The sequence below is a fragment of the Hippocampus comes genome, unplaced genomic scaffold (genome assembly GCF_001891065.2).
Source record: "Hippocampus comes isolate QL1 unplaced genomic scaffold, H_comes_QL1_v1.1 scaffold92, whole genome shotgun sequence".
NCBI lineage: Eukaryota > Metazoa > Chordata > Actinopteri > Syngnathiformes > Syngnathidae > Hippocampus > Hippocampus comes.
Window position 1 is genome coordinate 2,232,803 of NW_017805379.1, and position 24,988 is coordinate 2,257,790.

Genomic DNA, 24,988 nt, shown 5'->3' on the forward strand with positions numbered 1-24,988 from the left:
GTAGAAGAGCAGAGAACAAACAAACAAGTCGTGAGATACAAGCTGTGTTCGGAATCAACCGGTAAATTGAGAGCTTCGCCTTTTGGCTCAGCTGCTTCTTTACCACGACAGACGGCTACAAAGTCCGCATCACAGCAGACGCTGCACGAATCCGCCTGTCGATCTCCCGTTCCTTCCTGCCCTCCCTCGTGAACAAGACCCCAAGATACTTAAACTCCTCCATTTGGGGCAAGATCTCCTCCCCGACCCGGAGAGGGCACTCCACCCTTTTCCGACTGAGGACCATAGTTTCAGACAAGACTATAGCCTGACAAAATGAAACTTTGCCCCCTCACTTTGGTTCCCTGGTCCCAAGATGCCACATTTTCTATCATTCTTATTGGGTCAGTATCTAGGCGAGTCTATCGGCAAACGACAGTATAAAATGTCTGAATAATCAATTTTGTTAATACCTTATTGCAAGTATGCGGAGTTCAGCCTAATTGCTCTGTGTTCAGCAAAACAGGCTCAAATTGTGCGCTCAGAAAGTTGATGAGTAAAATTTAAAAAACATTTTTTTTTAAATCATCATTATGTTAGTGTGGCGTAAACATCCATTTTTTTTGCGGTCTGTGATTTGCTGTTATTTTTTTTAGGGGAACCCATCCTTCATTATGGGTTAATCCAACTCATTTATGTAACATGGGTTCATGATTGCGTACATGCTAGATGCCCGGAGTGGTTAATGAACATCCCTGTTTATGTCAGTGCTTTGCCTCTCTCTTGTTGATGTGCCCTGGGATTTTTCTAAATATCTACCTTGACTCAATAAATGTTGAGAAAAACAGCACATATAATTAAGTTAGGGCATGGGTTCTAATTTCCTACCGTTGCTGGACTTGAGGTCTCTGTGAATGATTGTGACGATGGCCTGGTCATGCAGATAGCGCATTCCTCGGGCGACCTGCACCGCCCAGTCCACCAGCGCACAGGGCGGCACACGTTTGCCCGCCAGCACCCGGTTGAGGGCGCCGCCACGGGCGTATTCCATCACCAGGCACAGGTTGGGCAGGCTTAGGCAAACGCCCAGCAGTGCCATAACGTTGGCGTGCTCCAGCATGGCGAAGAGCTTGGCCTCCTGCCGCACGCTGGCCAGCGTCTGCTCCTCGTCCTCGTCGGGGTCCTGCCGCGCCGCCTTCACCGCTACCTCGGCGCCGCGCCACACCGCCCGGAACACCTTTCCGAAGCCACCCACGCCAATTATCTCCTCCAGGGCTAGCTCAGAAAAGTCGATCTCCAGGACTGAGGATGGAGGAAATCAACAACTGTTACAAAAATGTGAATTACAAATACAGGCACGCTTAGGGTTGAAAGGGCTGGAAAATTTCCAGTAAATTTCTGTTCAGTTCCCACTGAATTGCCGTGGGAAGTACAGCTGTGGAATTGTGGAAAAACTGTTTCTCAAATTTCCATGGGAATTGTTGAAATTGTTTGGGGAATAAAATTAAGGGAAATTAAAAAGAAAAATGTCAACATCAATTCAAAATAGCTCCAGCCCCCCTTGCCCATAGACGAAAGCCTTACGTTATCTTAACAGCACAATTTTGGGGGCACTTGCAACACACACGCAAAAAAAAAATATATATAAATGTAATTATTTGTCTATTTTACTCAGATAAATTCCAAGAAATCCCCCCCGAATGGCCATGGAAAGTTTCCAACCTTGGTTACGCTCCCAGGGGGACGCCCTCCTCCTTGAGCAGATGCTCATGAATATTTCAGGTGGTGCGCGAAATGTAGGCCGGCAGAGGAGGAACACATCAGCCCAAACAAGCCATGCCCACATCTAGGCCTTGTTATTGTCTTGGCATTTCTGGAGCATTTATATTAAATCAAATCATCTGTATATCATAAGTTTAGACCATGTTTCAAATGCTATTCAAGTATTGGGGTATACTGTACTTTAGGCTATATTTTGGGTTTAAATATAAATACAGGCAATTATACACATTTTTGATGTGGGGAGTGTCCACTATTTCCAAATTTGTGTGATTCGAGGCAGGTCCTCTGTCCCTAACTCACATAAACAGTACTCACACTATTCTTTATCCTCTGCAAGGACCTGAGCCATCTAAATTGTACTGACGTCCATGAACAGTATATCTATATGTCTTATACTGCCCCTAGGTGGCCAAAGCGGGCAGCAACATAATTCATGTTTTCTTAATTCTATTTAATCATGTCATTACTGTTTGTTGGTACGAAGTGCAATGTCATTGGGCACGATTTTCTCCTTTAAAAAAAGTGTCATGGATTATTGTGATTTCTATTCATTTCAGTGGGGAAAGATGACCTAAGATACTCGTCCAGTTTTTGAATCAAAGTCTCAAGGCACCACTGCACACAGATAACCACAGCAGCGCATCAAGGAAGGAAAGTAAATGAATCTATTTCGTTACACTCGTATCGACCATTAATGTTGAGATGCTCTAAATATCATTATTTGGAACATTTGTCGTTGTTATCAACATTTTAATTGATGGCAAAGCACAATGGAGTACTCACGGTGCAAAGGTGTCACTTCCTGCGACGAGGCGGCCCGCCTCTTCTCCGGCACGCCCCTGCTGACATAGTTGCAGGGGAAAATGCCCACCCGGTCGGCCACCACACCGGTCCACCAGCCCTCGTCCCCGGACACCAGCGAATCCTTGGACAGCACCTCCACGAGGTCCCCACGGCGGAGATTCAGCTCGTCATCCGCCGTCGCCTCGTAGTCGAACACGGCCGTCCAGCAGCCGGCAGGTGCAGTCTGCGGCTCGACGCCCTTTTCCTCATCCTCCTCTTCCGGCGTGGGCCAGCGGAAAATATCTGGTTGATCCGAGGACGGGACACCCGGCCCGGGGCTCGACCTGTGCTCCGCCGAAGCCGCTTTGGGGGAGACATCCATGGACGTGGTCCATGGGGCGGCCCGGAGCCCAGCGGCAGGGCCAGGCGCATTCACCTGGCAGCTAGCTAGCTAACTTAAATTGCGGTTAATCCCGCGCGCGCGTTTCAGATCGCGCGTCTGAGATGCATTGTGGGTAATACGCGTCATCATTATTGTGTCTCCAACTAAGCATCAAAAAACACAAAAAGTCACAATCATCGCTCGCGGCGAGCCGCCGTTGTCTGCGTCAACACGCGAATCTATCCTGGCCTCCTATTGGTGCGCGTCAGGAAGCCGGTCAGCCCCCGCCCTATGACATGACGTCACATCGGATCCAAGACTGTCCAAACAAAAAAAAAAGGCACATTCATTTTTCATCACTTTCACAGACGTAAATTGACATCACTATGAAAATTTATTTTAATTGAAGTAGATTTTAATTTAAGTTTGACGCATAAAAGCCTGCGCAAATTGCATTTTACCATTAGTGGCATGATGCAAATTAGCTGAATTATGACATAATAGAACATTTTGGGAAACAGGCAAATAGCTCAAGTTTTAATTGGTTGTTTAATTTCACACTTGACGATTTGCATAAAAGCATGAAAATGTCACTTTGACAAAAATATGACCGGTGATAAAATAATGAAGAAAAAGAAGATAATTTGCTTGTTTCTTGTGAACCAGAAAGCTGATTTTATTCCACAGTAGAGCTCAAAAGAAAACACAGAATCTCAAAAAACACTTTGGAAAATTGATATTTTTTTGACTCCGCTTTTTTTTCTTGTGAAATTTGACATCTCATGGCAGGCCTGGGAAAACTATTAAAACGTACCCTATCCCGCGCCAAACATTGTCCCTTTTTACAAAAGACCATAAAAGTGAAACACTCACAAAGTCCAGTGAGGCCCCTAGAAAGTCACGTGACTGATTTTTAACCTTAAAAAAAATCCACGACATATCCTGGCACAGATTTAAAAAACACAAATAAGTCAAGGCAGAGAGAAAAAAAACGTCGATGTTATCGGTTTCAGTGACAGAAAGAGAAACAATTCAAAAAAAAAAAAAAAAAAAAAGATCAAATGTGGCTTCAAGAAGTGCGTGAACTTTGTTTCATGTATGTACAGTAGCATTTCCGATTGAAGAGGAAGACACACACAAAACATCCTCAGGGGCTAAATAGTGTCCCTGCACTTGTATTCTATCTCCTGTTTACAGTGGAATCTTCAAAGTCTGGAATTCTCTGGTTTTGCTTTTTCTTTGGCTTTTTTTTTTTGGGGGGGGGTCCCTTTGGTGATGGGGAGTGACCAAACGCATAAGTGTATCATTGAGTACAAAAAAAGAGAACAAATCAATTTGAATCGGCAATCCGATTCATGAGAAGAAACACATTTTCAGGCCATATCACCCTTTATTACACAGAGTATGACACCTAAAATGTCACTAATAACATCTTCTGTCGACTTAAGAAATTATTTGTGGACAGCACATGAGTTTTTTTTTCTTCCTTGAATCGATAAATGATTTTGACATGTTCCACTTTGGAGGTTCCACTGTATATTCAACAAATTCTGTCTTGGTGAGTGGTTTAAATTGGCGTCAATCAGTATTCAGCAATTGAGCTCTCCGTAGAAGCAGGGAATCAAAATGGGAAGGTAGTGGATAAGTCGTAGAGCAGCAGTGATGTTACTTTTTACATTTTTCATAATACAAAAAAAAAGTGACACCATTAAATAATATATTAAAAGTATGAAATATTAAGGTACTGGTTAAGTAGTGGTGTGATTACAGTTGTGACTTCACCGTCCACACTTTTTATAATAAGATAAAATAATTGGTAAGTTTTTGGTTATATTGTGATGTTCAGTGCTGTTACTTGACAGACTTAAAAAAATAAATAAAAATAAGTAACCTTTTTTTTTTATGAATGGTAACTTACTGCTAACTTCATAATAAAATAAATGGCAAGGTACTGGCTAAGTAGTGGTGGATTTATTACGAAAGTGATGCTACTTTCCACACTTTCTGGAATCAAAAAAATACAATGAAAAATAATGTTAAAAGAATAATTTTAACTAATTAAAAAATTAAAGATATTTAGGTGTGTTTTTACGAAAGTGATGCTACTTTCCACACTTTCTGTAATCAAAAAATACAATGAAAAATAATGTTAAAAGAACAATTATAACTAATTAAAAAATTAAAGATATTTAGGTGTGTTCTCTTTCTATAACTAAATAAAATACTATTCACAAAATGTTGATTAAATAATAATTTGTTGAAATAGTTCTTTCGTTACTTTGCATGAAATGACGAGGGGAGTTACTCACCATTATCTTATTTTTCCAGGTCGTGTGCTGACCCCAAGTGGCAGAAAAAAAGAACGCAGCTTTTAAAAAAATACTTTTTTTTTTTTTAAAGGGGGCCATTTTCACATCAATTCTTCTTGCTTGCAAAGTGCTCCATACATCGAAGTCTACAGCAAAGTGCAATGGAAGGAAACATTAGAAAAATACCTCTCTGAATGTATCCTCTGTATCTCTGCGGCAACACTTCTTTCATTCTTCTTCTTTTTGATTGAAAAAGGTGTGAAAGTTGGCGTGAGACGGAGATGAGTCCATTCATGACTAAAATAGGCGTGATTCTTAAAAAGGTCAAGACATCGTTCCGGTATGGAGTCGCATCGCTCGTTCCTTGCATGAGCGCACTTGAATGGTGAAAATATACAGAAAATCATTAAATCTATCATATTTTTATACTGATATAGAGATAATATGGAAGTCGTGTTCCATAACTGTCTGTGGTTGTGACTTCTGCAGCACAAAAAAGATAAATAAAAATAAACTCCGACTCCCTCCTGCATCTGGTTCTGCTATTATTTTGTTCTTTTTTTTTTTGCAGTTTTATCGCCAAAATACTTTTCTTTAAAAAAAGTGTCGCTCCAGGTCACGGTGTTGAGAAAAATAGATTCTCTCCAAAAGGTGTAAGACTGCAGTTATCTCCTTCTGGTGGAATGCTGGACCCCGTTCCTTGGCATCTTCTGGGCAATCCCCCGGGAGGTCTGCGTAGGGTGGGCAGCACCGCCTTCCGTGTAAGCCCAGCGGAAGGGCTTGAAGTGTGTGTGTGTGTGTGTGGACGGCGGGCTGGCGGGAGAAACAAGGGCGTGGTTGAATGTCATACCGTGCCTCTCGTGGTCCTTCTCGGATGAAGTCCTGTCCATCTAAAAGCCTTCTATATGACAGTAGGCCTCCAGGCTGGAGAAGAGGATGTAGAGGAACCACAGGCTGAACAAGAAGCCCGACGTGGCCAGTCTGTGCCCGCGGGGCCCGCCCAGCTCGCCCCCGATATGCGCCCGCCGCCGGTACAGCAGCGCCGTGACGGCCAGGAAGGCGAAGATGGTGAAGAGCGTGACGGAGAAAGCAAGCGAGCCGGCCTCCACCACGAAGGGCTTTCCCTTGTTGTGCCAGTAGATGGCGGCCACCGACCACGCCAGGCCGATGCCGAGGAACACGTTGACGGCGTTGCTGCCGGTCACGTTGCCGATGGAGGCGTCGGCGTACGTGTCCTGCACCGCCGCCACCTTGCTGGCGAACGTGTCTGTGGACCGAAATGGGCAATTTGGGAAAAATATTGTCATAGCAATTGGTTTTTCTCTTTTTTTTTTTCAAGGTCCGCTTTCCATGTCTTTTTGAACAAACACAAGCAATTACGATATCAGATTTATGATATAATAAATGTTTTTGGTCTTATGGGATGGTGTACACTTAATAAAGACAAATGCACCATGATTTGAAAATTACATTCTATGACACTGCGATGTCGAATTAGACTAGATATTGTTGATATAGAAGCTAGCTGGCGATCTAGCTAGTTAGATCGCTAGCTAGCTACAGATTGTTTCGTGGATTCATTCATTTTGACCCAACCTTTAGGGTTTAATGATTAAATCCAAAAGTTGGTCCCTTTTTGTCACGTATATAGAGTTAATTTTTTTGACTCAACTGTTTTTAGTGTACATAGATAGCTAGACTCTAAAATCAGTAAAAATAAATAAATAAATAAAATACATTGTGTCAAAAAGGGAGATGCATTTTTGGGGTCATTCAATCAACCGCAAAAATTTGAATTACTCAGGAAACAACCCGCTTTTGTTTTACATGTTTATTCATTTTAACCCTATCTTTTTGGGGTTAAATCAATAACTCCAAAAGTTGGGTTGGTCCCTTTTTCACCCATATTGGGTTATTTTTGACCCAATTGCTAAGAGACAGATAGGGGTCGGACAATATGTCCATGTTGTGCACGTATCCTGACCTGGCACGGAGGTCCCAAGCGCCACAAAGACGACGGCAGTGACCGAGTCCTTGAGGCCGATGGTGCAGCCAAAGTGCGACGCTAGGTCGCCGATGATGGCGGTGAGCAGGCCGATGATGACGATGGACACCACGAAGCACGCCCAACCGTTCAGGTAGTCGGTGGGTGGCACGCAGGCGAACAGAACCTTCCAGAACACGGTCAGGAAGTGCATGACGTAGTCGAAGCACGACGGCAGACGCTCCTCGCCCGCGTCATCCTCGTCCTCGTCTGGAAATGTGCGATGAGAAAAGGGTGGGAATAGAAAGGACAACGGGGAGGAGATGAGGACAAGGGTAAGGAAAAAAATGGACTTAGTATCCAATTTGACGATGGAGCCACCTTCATTAGGAAAACAAAATTTTATATATATATATCAGGATTGGTTTATGTGATATTTTAGTGGCGGCGGACCAGTGCCATTATGAGTTACATGGCTATTATTATTAGCCAAAAGCGGTTAGCTCGTGTGCTAGCTGGTGGCTAGCGTCTTTTATCACGATGTGGAAAGTCCTTCGCCGATTCCAGCCACTGGAGGCTCCAAGTGGATATAAAAGTATTTTTGGAGCTCAAACATGTACGGATGTGTAGGCGTAAGAAAGATGCTAAAAAAAAGTAGCTTACATTTTCCAGGTTGTAGTCATGGTGCTTCATGGACAGTTGAGAGGTTTTTCATAATTTGGAAGCCTCATTTCAGACACTTGAATACACTCTTGCCCGCACCCAAAATGAAACTAATACTTTTGGAATTCATCAAAAGGCCACTCAAAGTGCATCGATGCTAAAGCTCACTAAAACATCAAGGTTAGCATTGTCCAAAGACTTTTGTCTGGTCACTCGTTGCAATCTCCGAGTGAAAAGTGTCACCTCGGGACGTCGTTAGGTGCAAGAAGCCCGAGCGAGCAAGCTGAGCGCTTATTCAAAGTGTCAGGCCAAGGAAGAGCAGCGTGCGTTTTCCAGCCTGTAAAAAAATTCGCGCAGAGCGCCGCTGGCTTGAATATTTCATGGCGAGAGAGACGATCCGATGCTGTTGCTGTTGCCGCCGCCGCTATGCATCATCAGATGAATGAATTTTCTCTTCCCCCCCAACACCCCCCACTCCTGCGAGCGCTCTGCTGTCCGAGAGCGGGCGCGACAAATGTGGATTCTCTTCACTCAAATTCTCATGCATACATTTCAAGCAGAGATGAGATGTTTTGATGCATCAGAATAGGTATCATTTCCCAATTCGAGGGAAATATATGCGACACCGCGCACAAGATACAAGAGGTTTAAAAAAAGATTACACTTAAAAAGGAAGTCAAAGATGTGAAATGTATTGGAATATGTAAGACCCATTAAAAACAGATTGTATGAATTCAATAAAATACAAAAAAAAACAAAAAACGGAAGAAACAAATTCAAAGTAGTGATCGACTTACATTTTCAAATATTTCAAACGCTTGGTTGTTTGCTAAAAGGAGATTTGAAACATGTTGAAAAGATAAAACTCCACAAATGAGTTTAAAAGGAGTACCTGCGCTGACGGTGATGGCCTCCATGAACTGCTCTCTCCACGAATTGGTGCCCACCACCATAGCCAGGTTGGTCTTTTTGATCAGCTTGTCCACGGTGCTCTGTCACAACAACAGCAGACACACCATCGTGACCACATGGTGGCAGCCTCCCCTTGAACTTCCTGCTTCAAAGCTGCGGCAGTGACTTCGAAGGTACGTTCGAAACTCAAAGCACCTGTATTGTTCATTAAAGACGAATGGTTCGAATCGCTTGGAAAATGAGGAAGCAATGAGAGGTCCTAAAAATTGGTGTTAGAAAAAGATTTAATGCAGAAAAACCTACATCTCTCTCAAACTTAACCCTCAAGACAAACGATATTTTTGACTTCCACTGCAAGGTAAGCACATGAACTGATGGGGGCCGGATGTTATTAAGTTGGTTGATGCATTCCCCTCTACCCCCCCCCCCCCCCCCCCAAAAAAAACACACACACGCACCTTAAACTCGTAGGATTCCTCAATGATGACCTCCAACTTGGCGTGCTCGCCCAGAACTGGCTTGCCCATTTCGGCGATGCGCTTGGCTTCCTCCTCGTCCGACGTCAACTTCCTGTCCGGTACGTCTGCACGGACAGAGAGAAAAACGTTTTCAAAGGGAACATATCGTGGATAAGCTACTTAAGGGAGGAAGGCTCTCTAAAATAAGCTGCGGGGGGAATATTATATATCAAAGGTGGATGAAGATGAATAATATAATTATTCGCCTTCCTTGTGGCTTCCTGTAACAGTCTTTTCACATCATAATCCACATCACTGAAGATCCTGACAACTGTACGTCGGCTTTGCCAAACATTGAGTGGTGCCAAAATACACACAAAGACAGTAAGGGCGGAGCTACATCAGTCTCTGGCCATGCCCCTGGCCACAGCCAAACTCGAAAAGAATCTGTCTTAAGTAAGGAATGCTTGATTCGTACAGTCAGTGTCAATTGAAACCATAACTTTCATACCGGAGGACAGCTTCCAAAGCGCGGACGCGTGAATGTGGAGGCGGATCAAGAAGGGGGAGCGAGCACGGCGCCCGTGTGCGAGGTTGCTTGGATGCACAGCGTGTGAACAGCCCGCCTGCCCGGGCACCTTGTCATCATGCCGCTCTTTGCTGACAACACGCCTCTCGACATCAAATATTAACAGTGGCGCCATTAAAGATCAGAGCCGAGTGCTCCCCTGCTCACACGCGCGCGGCACACACGCGTGTGCGGAAATCAATTACGCGGCATGCGCAGTCGTGTCTTGTTTAAAATTCAGGATCATCCCAGCGTCCCTTTGGCTTTGCGTTCATCACTACATCCTGCTCTGGTGGCGATTTAGTTGATTTTGGTCATTCTCTGACACGCACACGCACACGCACGCGCAGACGCGTGCACACAAGCAATTTACTAGAATTTTGAAAAAAGGCAAGCGAACAAGAAGAAACAAAAAGTAAGAAGAAAGAGGTGGAATGTACGATACTTTAAGATTTGGCTGTCAACAGCATTGTTGTTCTCGCTGTTCTATGTGAGAGGATAATCGTCGGCTCATCAAAGTTGGCTTACTCCCGAGCAATTTCCGAAATCATGAACACGCCCCCGGCTGTCAAAACCGAGCACGTTTCTCCTTCGTCTTTCCGCCAGACAAACTCGCCTTGCTCGAGGCTAACGTTAGCGCCGGCAACGTGTGTTGCGCCAAGGCGATAGGTAACCTCGCCACCATTTTGTGTGCACAAAGACGTCGGAATCGCACTGCTGCTTTGCATTTCAGGAAGCTTTGAGAAGGTCATCAGTGACAGCCACATAATGAGATCCGGTATGGAAAGGTTGGCTGCCCCCCCGGCCCTCCCTGCCCGGTGGTACCAGAAGAGACGAGCGGAATATCACTCGGCAACTTCCTCTTTTCTATCCCTGTCTGCTTCCATTTGAATGTATTACACCTCGGCACCTCGCCGACCGGCTGACTGACTGCTGCTGTCGCCATAGCAACAGGTACTAGAAGACAACTCGCGGTGACTCTTCAGCCAAGCCGGCAGAGGAAAGTGTCACCGACAAGAGTCCGCCAATTGGCAGTGTGAATCCGATTCGAGCTCCCAACGCCGGTATCCCAGGTTGTCTTTCATTCCCCAGATTTCGTGTTGGTGCCGTTCACACGCACACACCACAGCAGTCTCTCGTTACGTACTACCTTTCAAAACCAGGAAATCGGCAGGTTAGGGTTACCCAAACCCAGTCACAGCTCGGCGACATAATTTTCATTTATTTGATACAATTTTGGAATCTGATAAATTGCCGGGTCGTTAAATACTGAAGTCATCTCGTATCAGATACTACCTGTCATGCTGGGGGGGATTGCTGCAATATCTCCACCCCTCATTCCGTGCCTGTACCGTTCAAAAGAGTAAATTCACAGCCCACTGGTGTCAAATTCAAGGCCCGGGGGCCAGATCCGGCCCGCCAGGTCATTTTATGTGGCCCGCGAAAGCAAATCGTGTCTGTCAACTTGCTAAAATATGTACCGAAATTTGAAATTGCCATGTGTAAAAAAAAAAAAAAAAAAATGACATTGACCTTTTGCAACAATTTTGTGACCCAGTTTACACTCACTTGAACAATAATTGAACAAACTATTATAATTGACTGATTTCAAAACTAATAATCTATTAATTTGTTGTGTACAATCAATAATTTTGTGGCGTCATAACGGCCCGCCGATGGAAGACGTAACTCCAAATTGGCCCGCGACTAAAATGAGTTTGATACCCCTGGGCTAGCCACTATTCTCCTTCACAAAGGTTCCATTCCCCCATCTGATAATAGCTTTCAAGTCACCTAAACTTTTTGGGAAGGAACGGAGCCCTCCAGCTTTTCAAGTTTTCTTTTCATTTTGATGTTCTTCCAGTCCTGGCACTTCATTCCGTCCACGGCGCCATTGAATCTGAGTTGTCATTCTGATGGGCATTAGTGCTCCAAGATGGCGGCGATGCCACGCACCAACAGCCGTGGCCCGAACGGCACGATTCAAAGGCCCCTTCGGTTGCCACGGGCGCTGCGCAGGAATCGCTTGGGAATCAATCAGGAATCACGGATGGGTAGATTTAATTCAAACGGCCGTCGGGACCACTCGAGCACGTACACGCCACTGACTTCATTAAAAAAAAAAACGTGGCGTCTTTTCTGGGAATTCAAAATTTGACACCCTAATGAAGGCTATAAAAAGCTACTTTCTACATGACGCGACTCATTTAAATCTCAGGATATTAACATTATTTGTGGAAATATTCTCCATTAATATGGAAAAAGGAATCTAGAAGCATCCGGTTTTGGAGGTAGTATCAGAGGTTGGGCAGGCACCTGTGGGAGAAAGAAGAGTGGGAAGGTGGGACTCGGGTGTAAAGTCGCTGTTCTGTGGAAAGGTACGGGGGGGGGGGGGCTTAATTATGAAAAGAATAATGAACACTTGAATCCTTCTTGTATTCAGAGCGGGGGTGTTAAATGGAAGTCACAGCAGTCCATATTTTCCCAGAGTCTCTGGGCATATTCGTGCCATCCCCCGAAGAGTTCAATCATAATTGTGTCATCTGTATTCAAGGAGCCCTGCTGCATCCTGGGATTGAAGCCAGACTTCAGAAAGAAGGTCGGGGTTTTCATTTTTTTTTTTCTTTTAAAACAGCAACGATAATTGCTCAAATGTAAACAACGAGAGTTTTTGTGATGTAAGCTCACAAAAGTCGCGAGTCATTGGGCTGCCACAGCTTCTACGTCCTGCGGGGGTTTACGCTAAGACGCTAACCTACTAGAAGGTCCGCTGGGAGCCAACCAACCCCCCCTCCGGTCCCCTTGCCATCTGTAACGGCTGCAGGGTCCACTGATAAAGAAATGAGTCATTATCGTGAACGAATTTGACGACTAAAGGATTCGACAGCACTCATTTGGATTTCCTTAGGCAACGATAAACACCTCAGAACTCTAAACAGCCTCAAACCACAGAGCTGATCTAAACAGTCCTGATCCAGACAGTCCTAATTCTGACAATTCCGGTCCAAAAAGACCTCATCCAACCTAATCCACATGGACCTGAGAGACCGAGACCTGGTCCAAACAAACCTGATCAAGACAGATCGGATACACACAGACCTGATCCAAACAGTCCAGATCCAAACAAACTCGATATACATCGACCGAAATCAAACAGAACGGATCCAGACGGACCTGGTCCAAATGGCCTTGATTCAAACAGACCGGATATTCATACTGGAGACCTGATCCGGACAGACCTGATCCAAACAAACCATATATTCATAGACCTGATCCAGCGAGACCTGATACAAGCAATACTGATCCAAACCAGCTTGATCTAAAGAGACCCGGAAAATATCCCGGCACTTTGTGTCCAATACGGTGTTCTGTTTTGGTCTTCAAATTCCCAGCTGAGCAAAATCCAGCATTTGCAGCTCCAGGTAACAAAGGTTAAAAACAACAATTCTCGTATATTTCCACTGCACAAAGCTCAACATTTTCATTGCAGGTTAAGTTGCGTTGAGCACCATTAGCTCGACTTTAAAGGCAACACAAAGGGCAGGCGGCTTCGTTTTTGTCTTCCTCCTGGTCCTGCTGCTTGCAACATCGGGATTTATGCAGCTCGTGACCCCCGCCTGGCAAAACCGACATAATGAGCTCAAGGTTCTGTCCGGCCGAGAGATTCACGCAGCGATGAATCGGGAAGGATGACAGGCGGTTGGCTCGCGCGAACGCTCGAGTGGGGAAAGCAAACCTCGGAGGGATGCTGCTCAAATACTGAATCCATATTTCAGATGGAAATATTGGGGCCTGCCAACGGAAAGTCCTCTACACGACCTTCCTGAAATGATGTCATTTGAAGTGGTCGGATTGAGGTTCCTCAGGTGGGGGGAGCGCATCAATTTCAGACAAATAAACACTTCTCTCAAATTACCATCAGCGAATCCGAGTCAATGTCTCCCTTAAGCAACCACAACAGTGCGCAAACAAAATAATTAAAAATAATAATCAAATGAAGACATCGAAAAGCGTCTGTCAAAGAATCAACAACGCGTCAATTAAGTCTTCCCTCGAGCAGCAGATCAAGTTCAAACAAACTCTTCCATGAATGAACTGTCAACCAAAGACAAATAAACGCCTCCCTCAAACAATCCCCCTCAAGCAACCGTCAACTTCGAATAAATACCTCCCCCCCCCCAAGCAATCACCGACATGAGAGTAATAACGCGCCACACCATCAATTGAACACAAATAAACACATTTCCTGAAGCACGCCATTAACATCACAAAAATAAACGCCTCCCTCAAAACAAATCCAGCACAAAACAAATAAACGTCTCCGTCAAACAACCGAAGACAAATCAATACTTTTGACTGAAAATCAACTCGAGACAAACTCTTCCTCCGAGCAACCATCAAGTACAGACAATAAAAGGCCTCGCTCAAATAATCACTACATACGTCTTTTTTTTTTAACCGAAACGCAGTCAATCGTATTTGCGCGTTTGATGCGGCGCTTTTGTGCCGCAGACTCGAGTCAACGATGAGTCAGGTATCTTGCCGACTCCAAGCAAGACCGCTCGGACGTCGCTGAGTGATGAAGATGCGGCGTGACGGGCGGCAGCTCGGGGGAGGCGCATGTCAATAACCCGACGGGCTAAAAGTAAAAGCCTCCTGCCCTTCCCAGGAGGTTCCGGCGCATGCGGACGAGCCACCTGAGCGTCCGTGCGCTTCACGTTAGCGACGCCCGTGTCATTGTGACGCTAATGAGCGCTTTTAATCTCCAACCGTGAAAAGCTTTCATTCCGCTCATCTTTTATGAACGTGGCGCTTTATGCTAATCTCCCGCGCGCTCGCGTGTAGCTCATAAGAGATGATCGGGTTTGTTTGGCCGCCTTATTAAAGGCCGAGTGCGGGAGCGTTAATGGATGAATATTAGATGAGAAGTCTTTGTTTTGTTTGCTCGCTCTGTATGCGGCAGGAGCCAACGGCGCTTCCATCTCGTCCTCCTGCCTTTTTCCTTCGTCCACCTTTGATTTAAGACTCTCTATTGAACAGCGCAGCTCGTTGATTGCGCCGACAGGCCAACTTTGCGAGCTCCGAGAAAGTGACTCCATTTGCTTCACGCTGGTACGTGTCGTCGATCCGATGACGGTTGCTTGAGGGAGGTGTTTATTTTTCGGAAGATGACGTATGCGTGCGTTTGTCTTCAGTCGGTAACGTTTGACATTAAATTGTGTGTGACTACTTGAGGGAGGCGGTATTTCTCTTCAGTTGATGATTGTTTGAGGGAGGCGTTACCGTCATTTCCGGACGATAGAGCGGCCCTGATTATAAGCCGCGCCCACTACATTTTTAAAGGAAAAACCATTTTGTACACGCACACAAGCCGCACCTGTCTATAAGCCGCAGGTGCCCATATTGTAACATGAGATATTTGCAAAGAAAGAGGGTACACAGAAAGAGGTTTCAACGGATCATAACTTTCCTTTCCAAATAACGCGGCAGCAGGATGGCAGTAAAATAGCACTCACACGTCTGGTTTAAAAATATTAAATAAAATAAAAAAGGCACCATTCCCTGGCGAGTAATGCTTTGTTTTGAGATGAAAAAAATCCTGGCGTGCCGTAACACTCAGTCAACCATTCTTTCATTACTTTCACGACAATGTATGTTTAAGAATAATTCAGTTGTGTGAAGAAGCCATTCATTTGACTGAAAAAGGTGCTCAATGGTTGAGGGTGACATTTGTCTGAAGTTGATGAGTTTGACTTATGTTGATGTCGATTTGATCATTTGAGAGATCGTTTGTCTTATTTTGATGATCGCTTGAGGGAGGCCTTTATTTCGATTTAGGCGATTGCTTGATGGAGATGAGACGTTTGTCTTCAGATGATGACTACTTGAGGGGGTGTGTTTATTGGTCACATAGTATTCGTATTTAGTTGATGATTTCTTAAGGAGGATGAGTGCTTGAGAGATGCGTTACGATGAACCCGAGGGAGGCATTTATTTTTCGTAAGATGATGATTGCTTGAGGGGGGCGTTGATTAGTCTTAGGTAAGACTAAATTTATTCGTCGAAGGAGTCATTTATTTCTTAAAAAGCTAGCGCGGTTGTGCATCTAAAAAGGAATCTCGTCGGGGTCACCGTGAATGGTTCGGACAGCACCGCCGTAGCCTAAAAGGAAAACGTCCGCAGTGTCCGTGTTTTGAAGCCAACACTACTCTGAGCTGCCTCCACACCAGCTTGTCCACCTGGCCTCCAGCGTGGTTAGATAACAACACCGCATTAGATAACGGCAGCCTCGTGAAAAGACCTGATGGACTTGTTTTTTTTTTTTTTTGGGTGGGAGTTTTGTTTTCAGCAGTCGTTAGCAAGCACAGGAGCACAGAGTTGATGACGAAAAGACTTTGATTTACTGGCATTGGCATTTAACCAGATTATCAATCAAACTACAGTCACGGGTGGTCAAAAGAGATGTGCTCTTATGTAAACTATGAGTCGCGCAGGGATGAATGACGATGACATCACTTGCAGCTAACATTAGCGCTAGCCGGGGAGCGCGAATGTAAAGATAATTTTTGGTAAAACCTCATTTGATGACAGCGTGACAAAAAAAATAGAAGTACTCGGCAGTTTTAACGTTAGCATCAGCTCGCGCAACAAAAAAACAGCGACGTAAACCAAAGTGTGCCAAACAGTATTCGTTGCGCAAGTGGTCAGGATAAGCAGTCTATGCCGTTCTTGTTGTGGTCCGTTTTCTAAACAAATAATTTAATGTAAAACCTTGTGGTCAACTACATTTATTTAGCATTAGCACGAGCATTTTATTTTAGCAACCAAAATTCACTTCAAGATGTTCCTTTTGGAGTCAAAATGACAAAGAAATGTATTGTTATTTGGACAAGTGGGGTGAAATGAGGCTCGAGTGTAAGAAGGACAGGAGCCAAACCGCCCCCCCCCCCCAAAAAAAAGAAAGAAAAAGGAGCAGAGGTGATAGCCAAAAAGCAAGCGTGAGAGCAGCGCACCTTTCTGGAGACTCACGTCCACCATACGAGGCTCTGCCAGCTCCAGGAAGAAGTTCTTGTTCTTCTCGTATTCCTCGTCATCGATGATTTTCACCTGAATGACTTTGCTGGAAGAGCCCACGAGGAAGAGGAGAAAAAGAAGAAGAAGAAGAGGAGGAGAAGTAGAAGAGGAGGTTAATATGCGATGGAAGTTGGATTAATCAGGCGGAGCAGGTAAGGAGCGGCGAATACTGCATTTTGGTCGACAGGAAGTCGTTTTTGCTGTGGATTTTCTGTGTGGCAAACAGTCATGACAGCGCACGCTGCCGCTAAGTGGAAGGCACGACAGTGTCAGAATTAGTCACCGTAATTTATCGACGCCGCTGCCACAGATCGCACCCTGGAGTTGCGCTCGAGCATGGCAAGCCCAGCTGGGGAACGATACATGCACTCCGCACACACACACTGAGAGGGTTCACACCTCTGCCTGCCCCCAAGGAACCCACTGATGTGTGTGTGTGTGTGTGTGTGTGTGTGTGTGTGTGTGTGTGTGTGTGTGTGTGTGTGTGTGTGTGTGTTTTACGCTAGAAGTAAACTGCACTGAGGTTTACTTCTCAGTATCGTGATACTTTTCCCAATGACACCAATGGTATTGCAAAACAGTTTTAAAAAGCGAACCAGTCAAAGGTTTTATATACAATATATATATATTAGCTTATACTGTATATTGTAATTTATTTTAGATACACTAATTTGATAACACACCCACATAAATCATAAAAAGTATCACTATTTGGACTTGTATCGATGACACCGCTCCTATAATTACTCGGTGTCAGATCAATATCCAAAGTATAACCAACAAAAATCCTGAAACGTCATTCATTCGCATTTAGCATTTGATGATGAATCTATCTCAGACTTTCAAATACTGTACATAAGTTTCAGTGACAGTGACTTCACATTTACTCAAAGTGATACCAAATCTTGCAGTATCGCACAGCACTCGCTTCCAGAACTCTTATTTGTTTTCTTTTTTGGAGTGTGTTGATGTTCCAAAATGGGCTTCCGCCATGCATTATGCAAAACATCGTCTGCCATCTCTCCCTTAAAAAAAAAAAAGCGCGTCTTCGCAGTCATAACTTTTGCATCTGCTTCTGCTGGGCCGGCGAGTTAGCAAAGCTGCCAAGTGAAAAGTTTGTGTTCACGATGGCGTGCCCGCCTCACCCGTGCTGTTTGATTGATGGAACACCGATGCGGCACTCCAGCCACTCATTCGCCAGGAGGGATTTTTATTTCCTCGTTATCAAACTTGTAAAGTTGACGATGGAGTGTTACCGCTTACTTGACGTAAGATCCTTCCTCCTTCGCCCCTTGCTGACGCTGACTCTTCGAAAAGAAAGAAACATCTAAAGTGGCAGAGTTAATCCTTTGATGCTAGATCAACCCTCTCATGACAATTGAGCCACTTCTGAAAGTTTTGCACCACTTTTGAGGTGTATTTTGGTAGTATTCCCAAGACGTGTATAGTTCCACGGTACATTCTGAATCTGGCTACGCTACACGAATGTCTCAAGACAGCGATAAACTCCGAAAATTTTAACGGGACTTTTACTGTATATTTAGTCCCCTATGTTTGGGGAGAATTAAGAATTCTATGATACGGTGTCGTGGTATAGGCATCAGTTAACTAAAGCCAAAGGAAGAGTGCAAAAAAAGGAGTTCATATATTTCATGTTAGCTAAACTCGGTTATGCTAATGTCTTAGGATGGTTGTATGAATCCGAAAAGGTTGGCATGACTTGAACGTTATGATTTACCTTGATGGTTTTAGCTAGAATTCCAAATTGTATCGAATGGCTCCACAGTTTTAACATCATTAATTCAAGCCAATGAAAAAGGAAAAGAAAATCAGAAAGTAGTCACATGATGCTCGTTTAACTCAGCTATGCTAAAGTGACAGTGGTTAAAAACTGTGACTACGACATATGAGGTATCCCGTATACTCGACTCAGATTGTTGAGGTTACATTTCAAATTGTCCAACGTCAGTTCTGCGAGTTTCTCGTGACATTCCGAAGTACGCGTCACCGTGTCGTATTTGATGCGGAAAGCAATACTCATCCATAAAGCAAAACGGAAGGCAGTAAAATCCCTGCGCTTGGTGACAATAAGGCCGGCCTGCTTAATTAATGTGCTGATTTCCCGTGAGGCTTCCTCGTCTTGTTACTCGTCTTTATTGGACTTTCCCCAACTGCGAATTCGTGTCAAAACCGCACTGGGGACATTGTTTTATATGTATATATAACATTTTAATATCGATCGCCTGATTAACTGGTCATCGGAATTTTAGATTTATTATTATAATTTTAAATTCAATTATTTCATTTACTATGAGAAATAATGACACATAATTTAACAAAATATATTTATACGATTGTATCTGAAATATAGAATTATATTTACATAATTATCAGGGTCATTTAACTTGAGTGACAGCTTCGCAAGGTGAAGCTTATTCCGTCAAGACTTCCTGTCTCGCTCCTTGCACTCCTTTTGTCACTTTCCATCAGAGGTTTTTATTCCTCCTCAGAGGAGGAAACTTTTGATCAATAAAAAAAAATAAAAAATCAAAAGTCAGCGTCCTTCCCACTCGCCTCCTTTTGTTGTCTTCTCTCTCAGCCGCGCTACAGTCAGCAAGTTATGTTTTTTTTTCTCTCCCGCCGACTCGTACCCGTCACGCAAGGGAATATGGTATTCCCAGAAGAGTCTCTCTCGAGTTTTGTTGAGTCCACTTTCCCATTGTGCCGGCAGACATTTGATTATTGATGTCGTGTGCCTCCTTGCACAAAGGTGGAAGTAAAAAGCATTCCGTAAAGTTCTGAAGGAGGTACCTGCTTCCTGAAGAGGGGGAAAAAAAAAAAAAAAACACCCGAGCATTTTATCCCGCTTTTGAGTGAATGCTGAAAGTGTCGAGTTTTAACAGCACGTAGGTTTGGGATGGTCTTTGCGGAATGGTATCATCTCTCTCTTTTATTATTTTATACTTTTGTGGAGTGGAGTGCGACACTGCAAGATATGTGGCATGGTTCCGATAGCAAGAATATAAGCGTGCGTGTGTGTGTGTGTTTATATTTTGTAGTCGTAGAAGTCGTCGTAGGTGGATTAGTCTCGTCGACAGGCATGACTGTTTGAGAAGAGGCAGGCAGAGGAGGATACACTTCTAAAAATAGTCAGGGACATTTCTCTCGAGGGGGAGTGTATGTGTGTGTGTGTGTGTGTGTGTGTGTGTGTTGGCTGTGACATTCAACGGCAACCAAAACACACACCCCAAACTCACGAATATGTGACAAAAGCAAAATTGTGGTCTCTATTTACAGCCTGGAGTGATGCATGCACACACTTGTATATCACACACACACACACACACACACACACACACACACACACACACACACACACACGCACACACATGCTATTGTGATGCTGCTGTTTCTGTTTTTTTTTTTTCAAAACCGCAGGCCTGACAAGCAATGTGATGTCTTTGTAAAGAATTCAGAATGCTACAACAGAGATCGCAGAGTGCTGAAATTATGACGCGATGCAAAAAGACAGAATTTGTTTCAGGACGGCACCGTAACGATACGCCGCCAACAACACGTTCGTCAGTTCAGTTAAGACGCAATTCACTCCAATGGCGACACGCTTCGCTCTCATCAGGGCACGATACGATTCATTCCGACAACAGTGCAATTGACTCCGTTGTTCGCCATCTGCTTCGCTTCCGATTGCGACGTGATACAAGATGATTCACCGCAATTACAAAAGGATTCACTTCAACTGCGACGCGAGTCACTCCCATTTCGAAGACGATTCATTCCAACGACGATACGATTCACCGCGCTTTCGTTGTGATGCAAACGATTCACTTCAGTTGCAGCCTGGACGATATAGTTACGATTCAATACAGTCTGATTCATACTTTAATCACACAACATCTTCAATATGAATGACACGTTAAAGAATCTGGCCTTTTCATTTTCACTGCGGAGTGACTGCGTGGAGCTCCCGCTGGTCATATCAAGCGCGTATGAGAACAGCAGATAAAAACCAAAGGAAAGAGAACTGTCCACAGTCGACACATTTACCTGTACACGTATTGGAGTCACGGGGAATCCCCGGCTGGGAAAACAAAAAAAGGGGGTTGGCGGCCGGCCCGTCAACACAAAAGGCTTCTCTGCTAGCGCGTTGGCTGCTAATTTAAGGCTCCCGCACTGTACGGCTGGCCGGCGACGGGCTGCAGCAAGGCTGGCTGTTAATATCGGCTGACGGGCGGGGGCGCAGTGTTAACGGCCAGGTTAACCTTCTTTCAGTGGATATCGTTTATATTGGTGGAGACGCTCGACATCTGTGTGTCAGCCTGCAGCTAACCTGGCTCAAAACTCAACTCAACTGTATTTATGGAGCACTTTAAAACAACCGCCGCTGTATACAAAGTACTGTACACGGAAAAAGAAAGAATCTTCTTACGCAGATTCTTAGGAAGAGCGTAGTTGGTGAGTTCACAAGAACGTATTCTTGCGTTCTTCACATAAAGCCTTTAACGAGAGAATTTGTCCAAATGAGCCCCCGTCAGAAGCGGCTATCCTCGACAGATGCTAAATATCGACACTGTTTTGCCCACACTATCGAATATAGGCAGAGCAAGTCATCTGATCATTGGTCTGAGGATTCGTCGCCGTAATGGGGAGACGCAAGCACATTCATCACTGTGTACCTTCTCCGGTGTTTATTTCATTAATCTATAAAATATGGCCATGCGTGTCATTTATACATTGCCAAGTGTGGATTTTATTGGAGGACTAATACAATTTCCCATGTCCACTCAGGCATGTATTTCCAGCTGTATCTCCCCTTGACAGCAGGTCGAGGATGAGGGAGTATGACGATTGGACCGAGCACGTTCTATGACGAGATTATGGGCACGCTCCTCCCCCTTCTCCTGTTCCTCCACTTTATAGTCTGAAAAAGATTAACCATTGTCTCTGCCAATAATGGCGGGATAAACGGCCCTCAGCTTGAGGAAGGGGGGCCGTGAGGAGGCAGCGGGGAGTCGGAACGCTAATTCCATCCCGGGGAGCGTGTTGCTACCATCCGTCATTTGTAATCTTCATCAACATTAGCAAGCAGCGCGGCAGACGACGTAATCGGAACTGACGTTCAAATGGCTGTCCGTCCTGTCCGGAAAGTCTGTTTATAAATCTGGTGATAAAAGCAGCGTGGGCGCCGTGTGAGTCACGCCGCCTGCTGCCAAAGGAGCGCATCACCAGACTCCGGGTCTCGTTGACCCGGAACGTCTATCATCATCGCGAAGCCGGAGGCAACGTTCTTCAGCCATTAATTTCTTGTTCCGCACGCCGCTCTCCAAGGTTTTCGGAGTGCTGTCTCCGTCCAAACTCAGACACCAAAGAGAATCAGCACGAGAACCTCCCGCAGGGCACCAACGAAAGCCGTCACCTCGCATCACCTAGAAACTGACGAAGGAGCTGTCCTCGCCACCCCTGCGTGGGTCATTTCAGAATTGAAGGGCGTTTTCTGATTCTCAAGTATGATGGCAGTGATATGAAATCATTCCGTTCTATCACGACATTTTAAATAGTAGTACCCTGTTCTATTTTCCATATTCTTTCACTGTTTTCACCTGTAATGGGCTTTGTCACTCAAACAAACGTAATCCCGTTACTCATACCAGAAAAAAAAAAATCGAGAGCGGTTTTGTTTTCTTTCTCATATAGCTAAGTTTGTTCTTGACCAGTTAGCATAGCAATTCACAGAGCTAACGTACGCTTGAGCATGTGTATTGTATCGCGAGTACAATTCCTCGTCGATACGTGCTGATACTCCCACAAAAAATGCAATTGTCGATACGATTCGTTAGCATTAAGCTAGCGGAGATTCCAAAGGCAGTTGGGAGCTGTGAGGTTGCTTTAAATACGCAGCACACAATTCTCTTAGTTTAATGTTTAGTTTGACAGTAAATGTCAAGTGGAAGCTTGAAGCCTCTTGTGAGAACTAAGAAAATAAAAAATACAAGTCTGAGAAATACAGGTGGTATAATTGGCAAATGTCGAACAGCGAATATGCGGGGGATTCACTGCATATGATGCAATAACCTTGGGTAACATGCCACGTGCTGTTTCACCAGAGGTCATTACATGTATCTGTTGCCCATGATTTTAATCACGGGAAGAAATGGACGAGCACGCCAAAGGCACACGGATAAGGCCTCCGTACCGGAGCGGGACGGGAACGACGAGCTAAAGCTTCATGTTTTATGCATGCCTTCTTGTTCTCTCATGCACGGATTGACTGAAGCCGGCCAGCCGAGCAGGGAGAGAGAGAGAGAGAGAGAGAGAGAGCGCGCGCTCGCTAAAAGCCAAGCTGGTGCGCAAAGTGTGGGCTACCTACCACAGTGCGACACGGTCAGCTGGCCATGCGGAAGGAACATGCCCAGCGCACGGCGGGGGAAGTGAGGGGTGACAAAGTGGTAAAAGAGGTCTCATGCCCGGGAGGACCCGAAGGGAAGTCATCAGGCAGAGGGGACTCCTGGGCGGGAGAAGCTTCCAGTACCCACAAGAGACTCCTACCACCGCCACCCGACTGCTGCCATCAAAACATCCGTGGGCATTAAGGCAGTAAAGCAACATGCATGTTCGAGATTAAATACGTTGCGCGTCACTTGTAATTGTTGCAAGTGTTTGCTGTTTAGGTTTTTGAAAGTAGTCCTAAAGACACACTGAACCAGGACGTTACTGACGATACGTTATTTCTTGGAATTGAATTAACTTGGATAATTTGAGCTTTGGAGAGATTTTAAATGTTGCGTATTAATAAACATGTCAAAAGCGACATGCCGTGCCATATCGAATCAAAAATCTCACCGAATCGTCCGAAACGAATCTTTACATTTTATAATCGTTCCATCCTTGAATCGTATCCTATTCCTCATATCAAGAAGCATATCGAATCATCTTTTGTGGAGGGATGCACAATGCTATTTCAGTGTATTTATATTGAAATTTTTCTCAACAAAACATGAAATAAATCACACCTGGAGAAAAGTGACATCACACTGTGCCATAATTTATACATGCACTGAATGCACCATGATACAATCCATAGTGGCGGAGTCCCACAGGGTGCTGTACTGAGACCACTTGAACATATTACAGTCAGATAGGAAGTGGATGCTTCTTGTCCATCAGGTTGATACAAAAAGAGCGCCTCCGTATCACAGAATGTGGGAAAAATTAGGGCGGCACAGCAGGGCGGCACAGCAGGTCGCCGTAACGAGGCGCGGCTCTTTCCATGCTTTTCCGTCTCATTTCTTCCGACCCCATCTCGTCCCGCTATCGCTATTTCCGTACATCTTCTCGCCTCCCGCCTACGTCCTTATTTTCAGCAACCGCCGCTGTGTTTACGAGCAAATATGGGATGCTGACCTGTTTTACGAGCCGCCTTTGCCGCCGAGCCATCATTGACGTTACTGACTTCTTAGATGTTGTTCATTTTCCCGGCACACACGGTGCAGTAAGTTCTGGGTAAATTTAGACCTGTGCCAAGAAAATCCTCTGATGTGGCAGACAACTCCCGTGACACTTTCAAGCGCCCACTTGAACACATCATCACATAAAAAAAAAAAAAATGCACACATTTATAGCATTTGCATTTTCACACCATTACCGCCATTCCCTTTGAGTTAACACATACTGGTAATTCTAAAATAACACAAACACAAGTCAAATTTGACGAGTAGAAAGCTCAGGCTGCACAAACTTTGTTGCTCCACCTTTAGTGTTCCATCCCTTCTAGGACAGGAACATTGATGCTATTTAGCATTAGTATGATGCTAGCTGACAGGTTATTTTTATTCCCGTCAAACGTCAAAACGGGTCAAACTTGAAGGCGAACGGTAAGTAAGGTTTAAAAGCCCGCAGCCCCTGCGGCCTCCTCTGACAGAGCCGCATGCAGCGGCGGAGAACGGAAGCCAACAAGGGAGGCAGGAACCTGCCAGTCAAGCTAAGATGGATCATAACTTGTGCATATGGGAGGCACTGACCTGCAGAGCGCAGACGAGTGCAGTGTTTTGACTTGCACGGGAGCCCGTTAAACCAGGA

At 44.8% G+C, this 24,988-nt stretch overlaps 2 protein-coding genes across 8 annotated transcripts in view; both read right to left on the reverse strand.

Annotated features, from left to right (window-relative positions):
• The window catches only part of map3k9 (mitogen-activated protein kinase kinase kinase 9), a 12,218-nt gene extending 7,223 nt beyond the window's left edge, over window positions 1-4,995 (reverse strand). The window contains exons 1-2 of one of the 2 annotated variants that reach the window (XM_019872277.1): window positions 2,545-4,995; window positions 868-1,281 (exon numbers count right to left, since the gene is read on the reverse strand). In XM_019872277.1, the coding sequence (XP_019727836.1) occupies window positions 868-1,281; window positions 2,545-2,926 (796 nt within the window). In that variant the 5' untranslated portion in view covers window positions 2,927-4,995. The other variant, XM_019872278.1, reaches the window with a different exon arrangement.
• Window positions 4,996-5,309: 314 nt separating this feature from the next.
• slc8a3 (solute carrier family 8 member 3) overlaps window positions 5,310-24,988 on the reverse strand; it is a 38,407-nt gene continuing 18,728 nt past the window's right edge. For 4 of the 6 annotated variants that reach the window (XM_019872279.1, XM_019872280.1, XM_019872281.1 and 1 more), the window contains 5 exons: window positions 16,834-16,940; window positions 9,253-9,377; window positions 8,775-8,874; window positions 7,220-7,489; window positions 5,310-6,502 (listed from right to left, as the gene is read on the reverse strand). In XM_019872279.1, coding sequence (XP_019727838.1) covers window positions 6,126-6,502; window positions 7,220-7,489; window positions 8,775-8,874; window positions 9,253-9,377; window positions 16,834-16,940 — 979 coding nt within the window. In that variant the 3' untranslated portion in view covers window positions 5,310-6,125. Of the gene's footprint in view, window positions 6,503-7,219; window positions 7,490-8,774; window positions 8,875-9,252; window positions 9,378-16,833; window positions 16,941-20,959; window positions 21,195-24,988 lie in introns of those variants that run through there. The other 2 variants (XM_019872285.1, XM_019872284.1) reach the window with 2 other exon arrangements.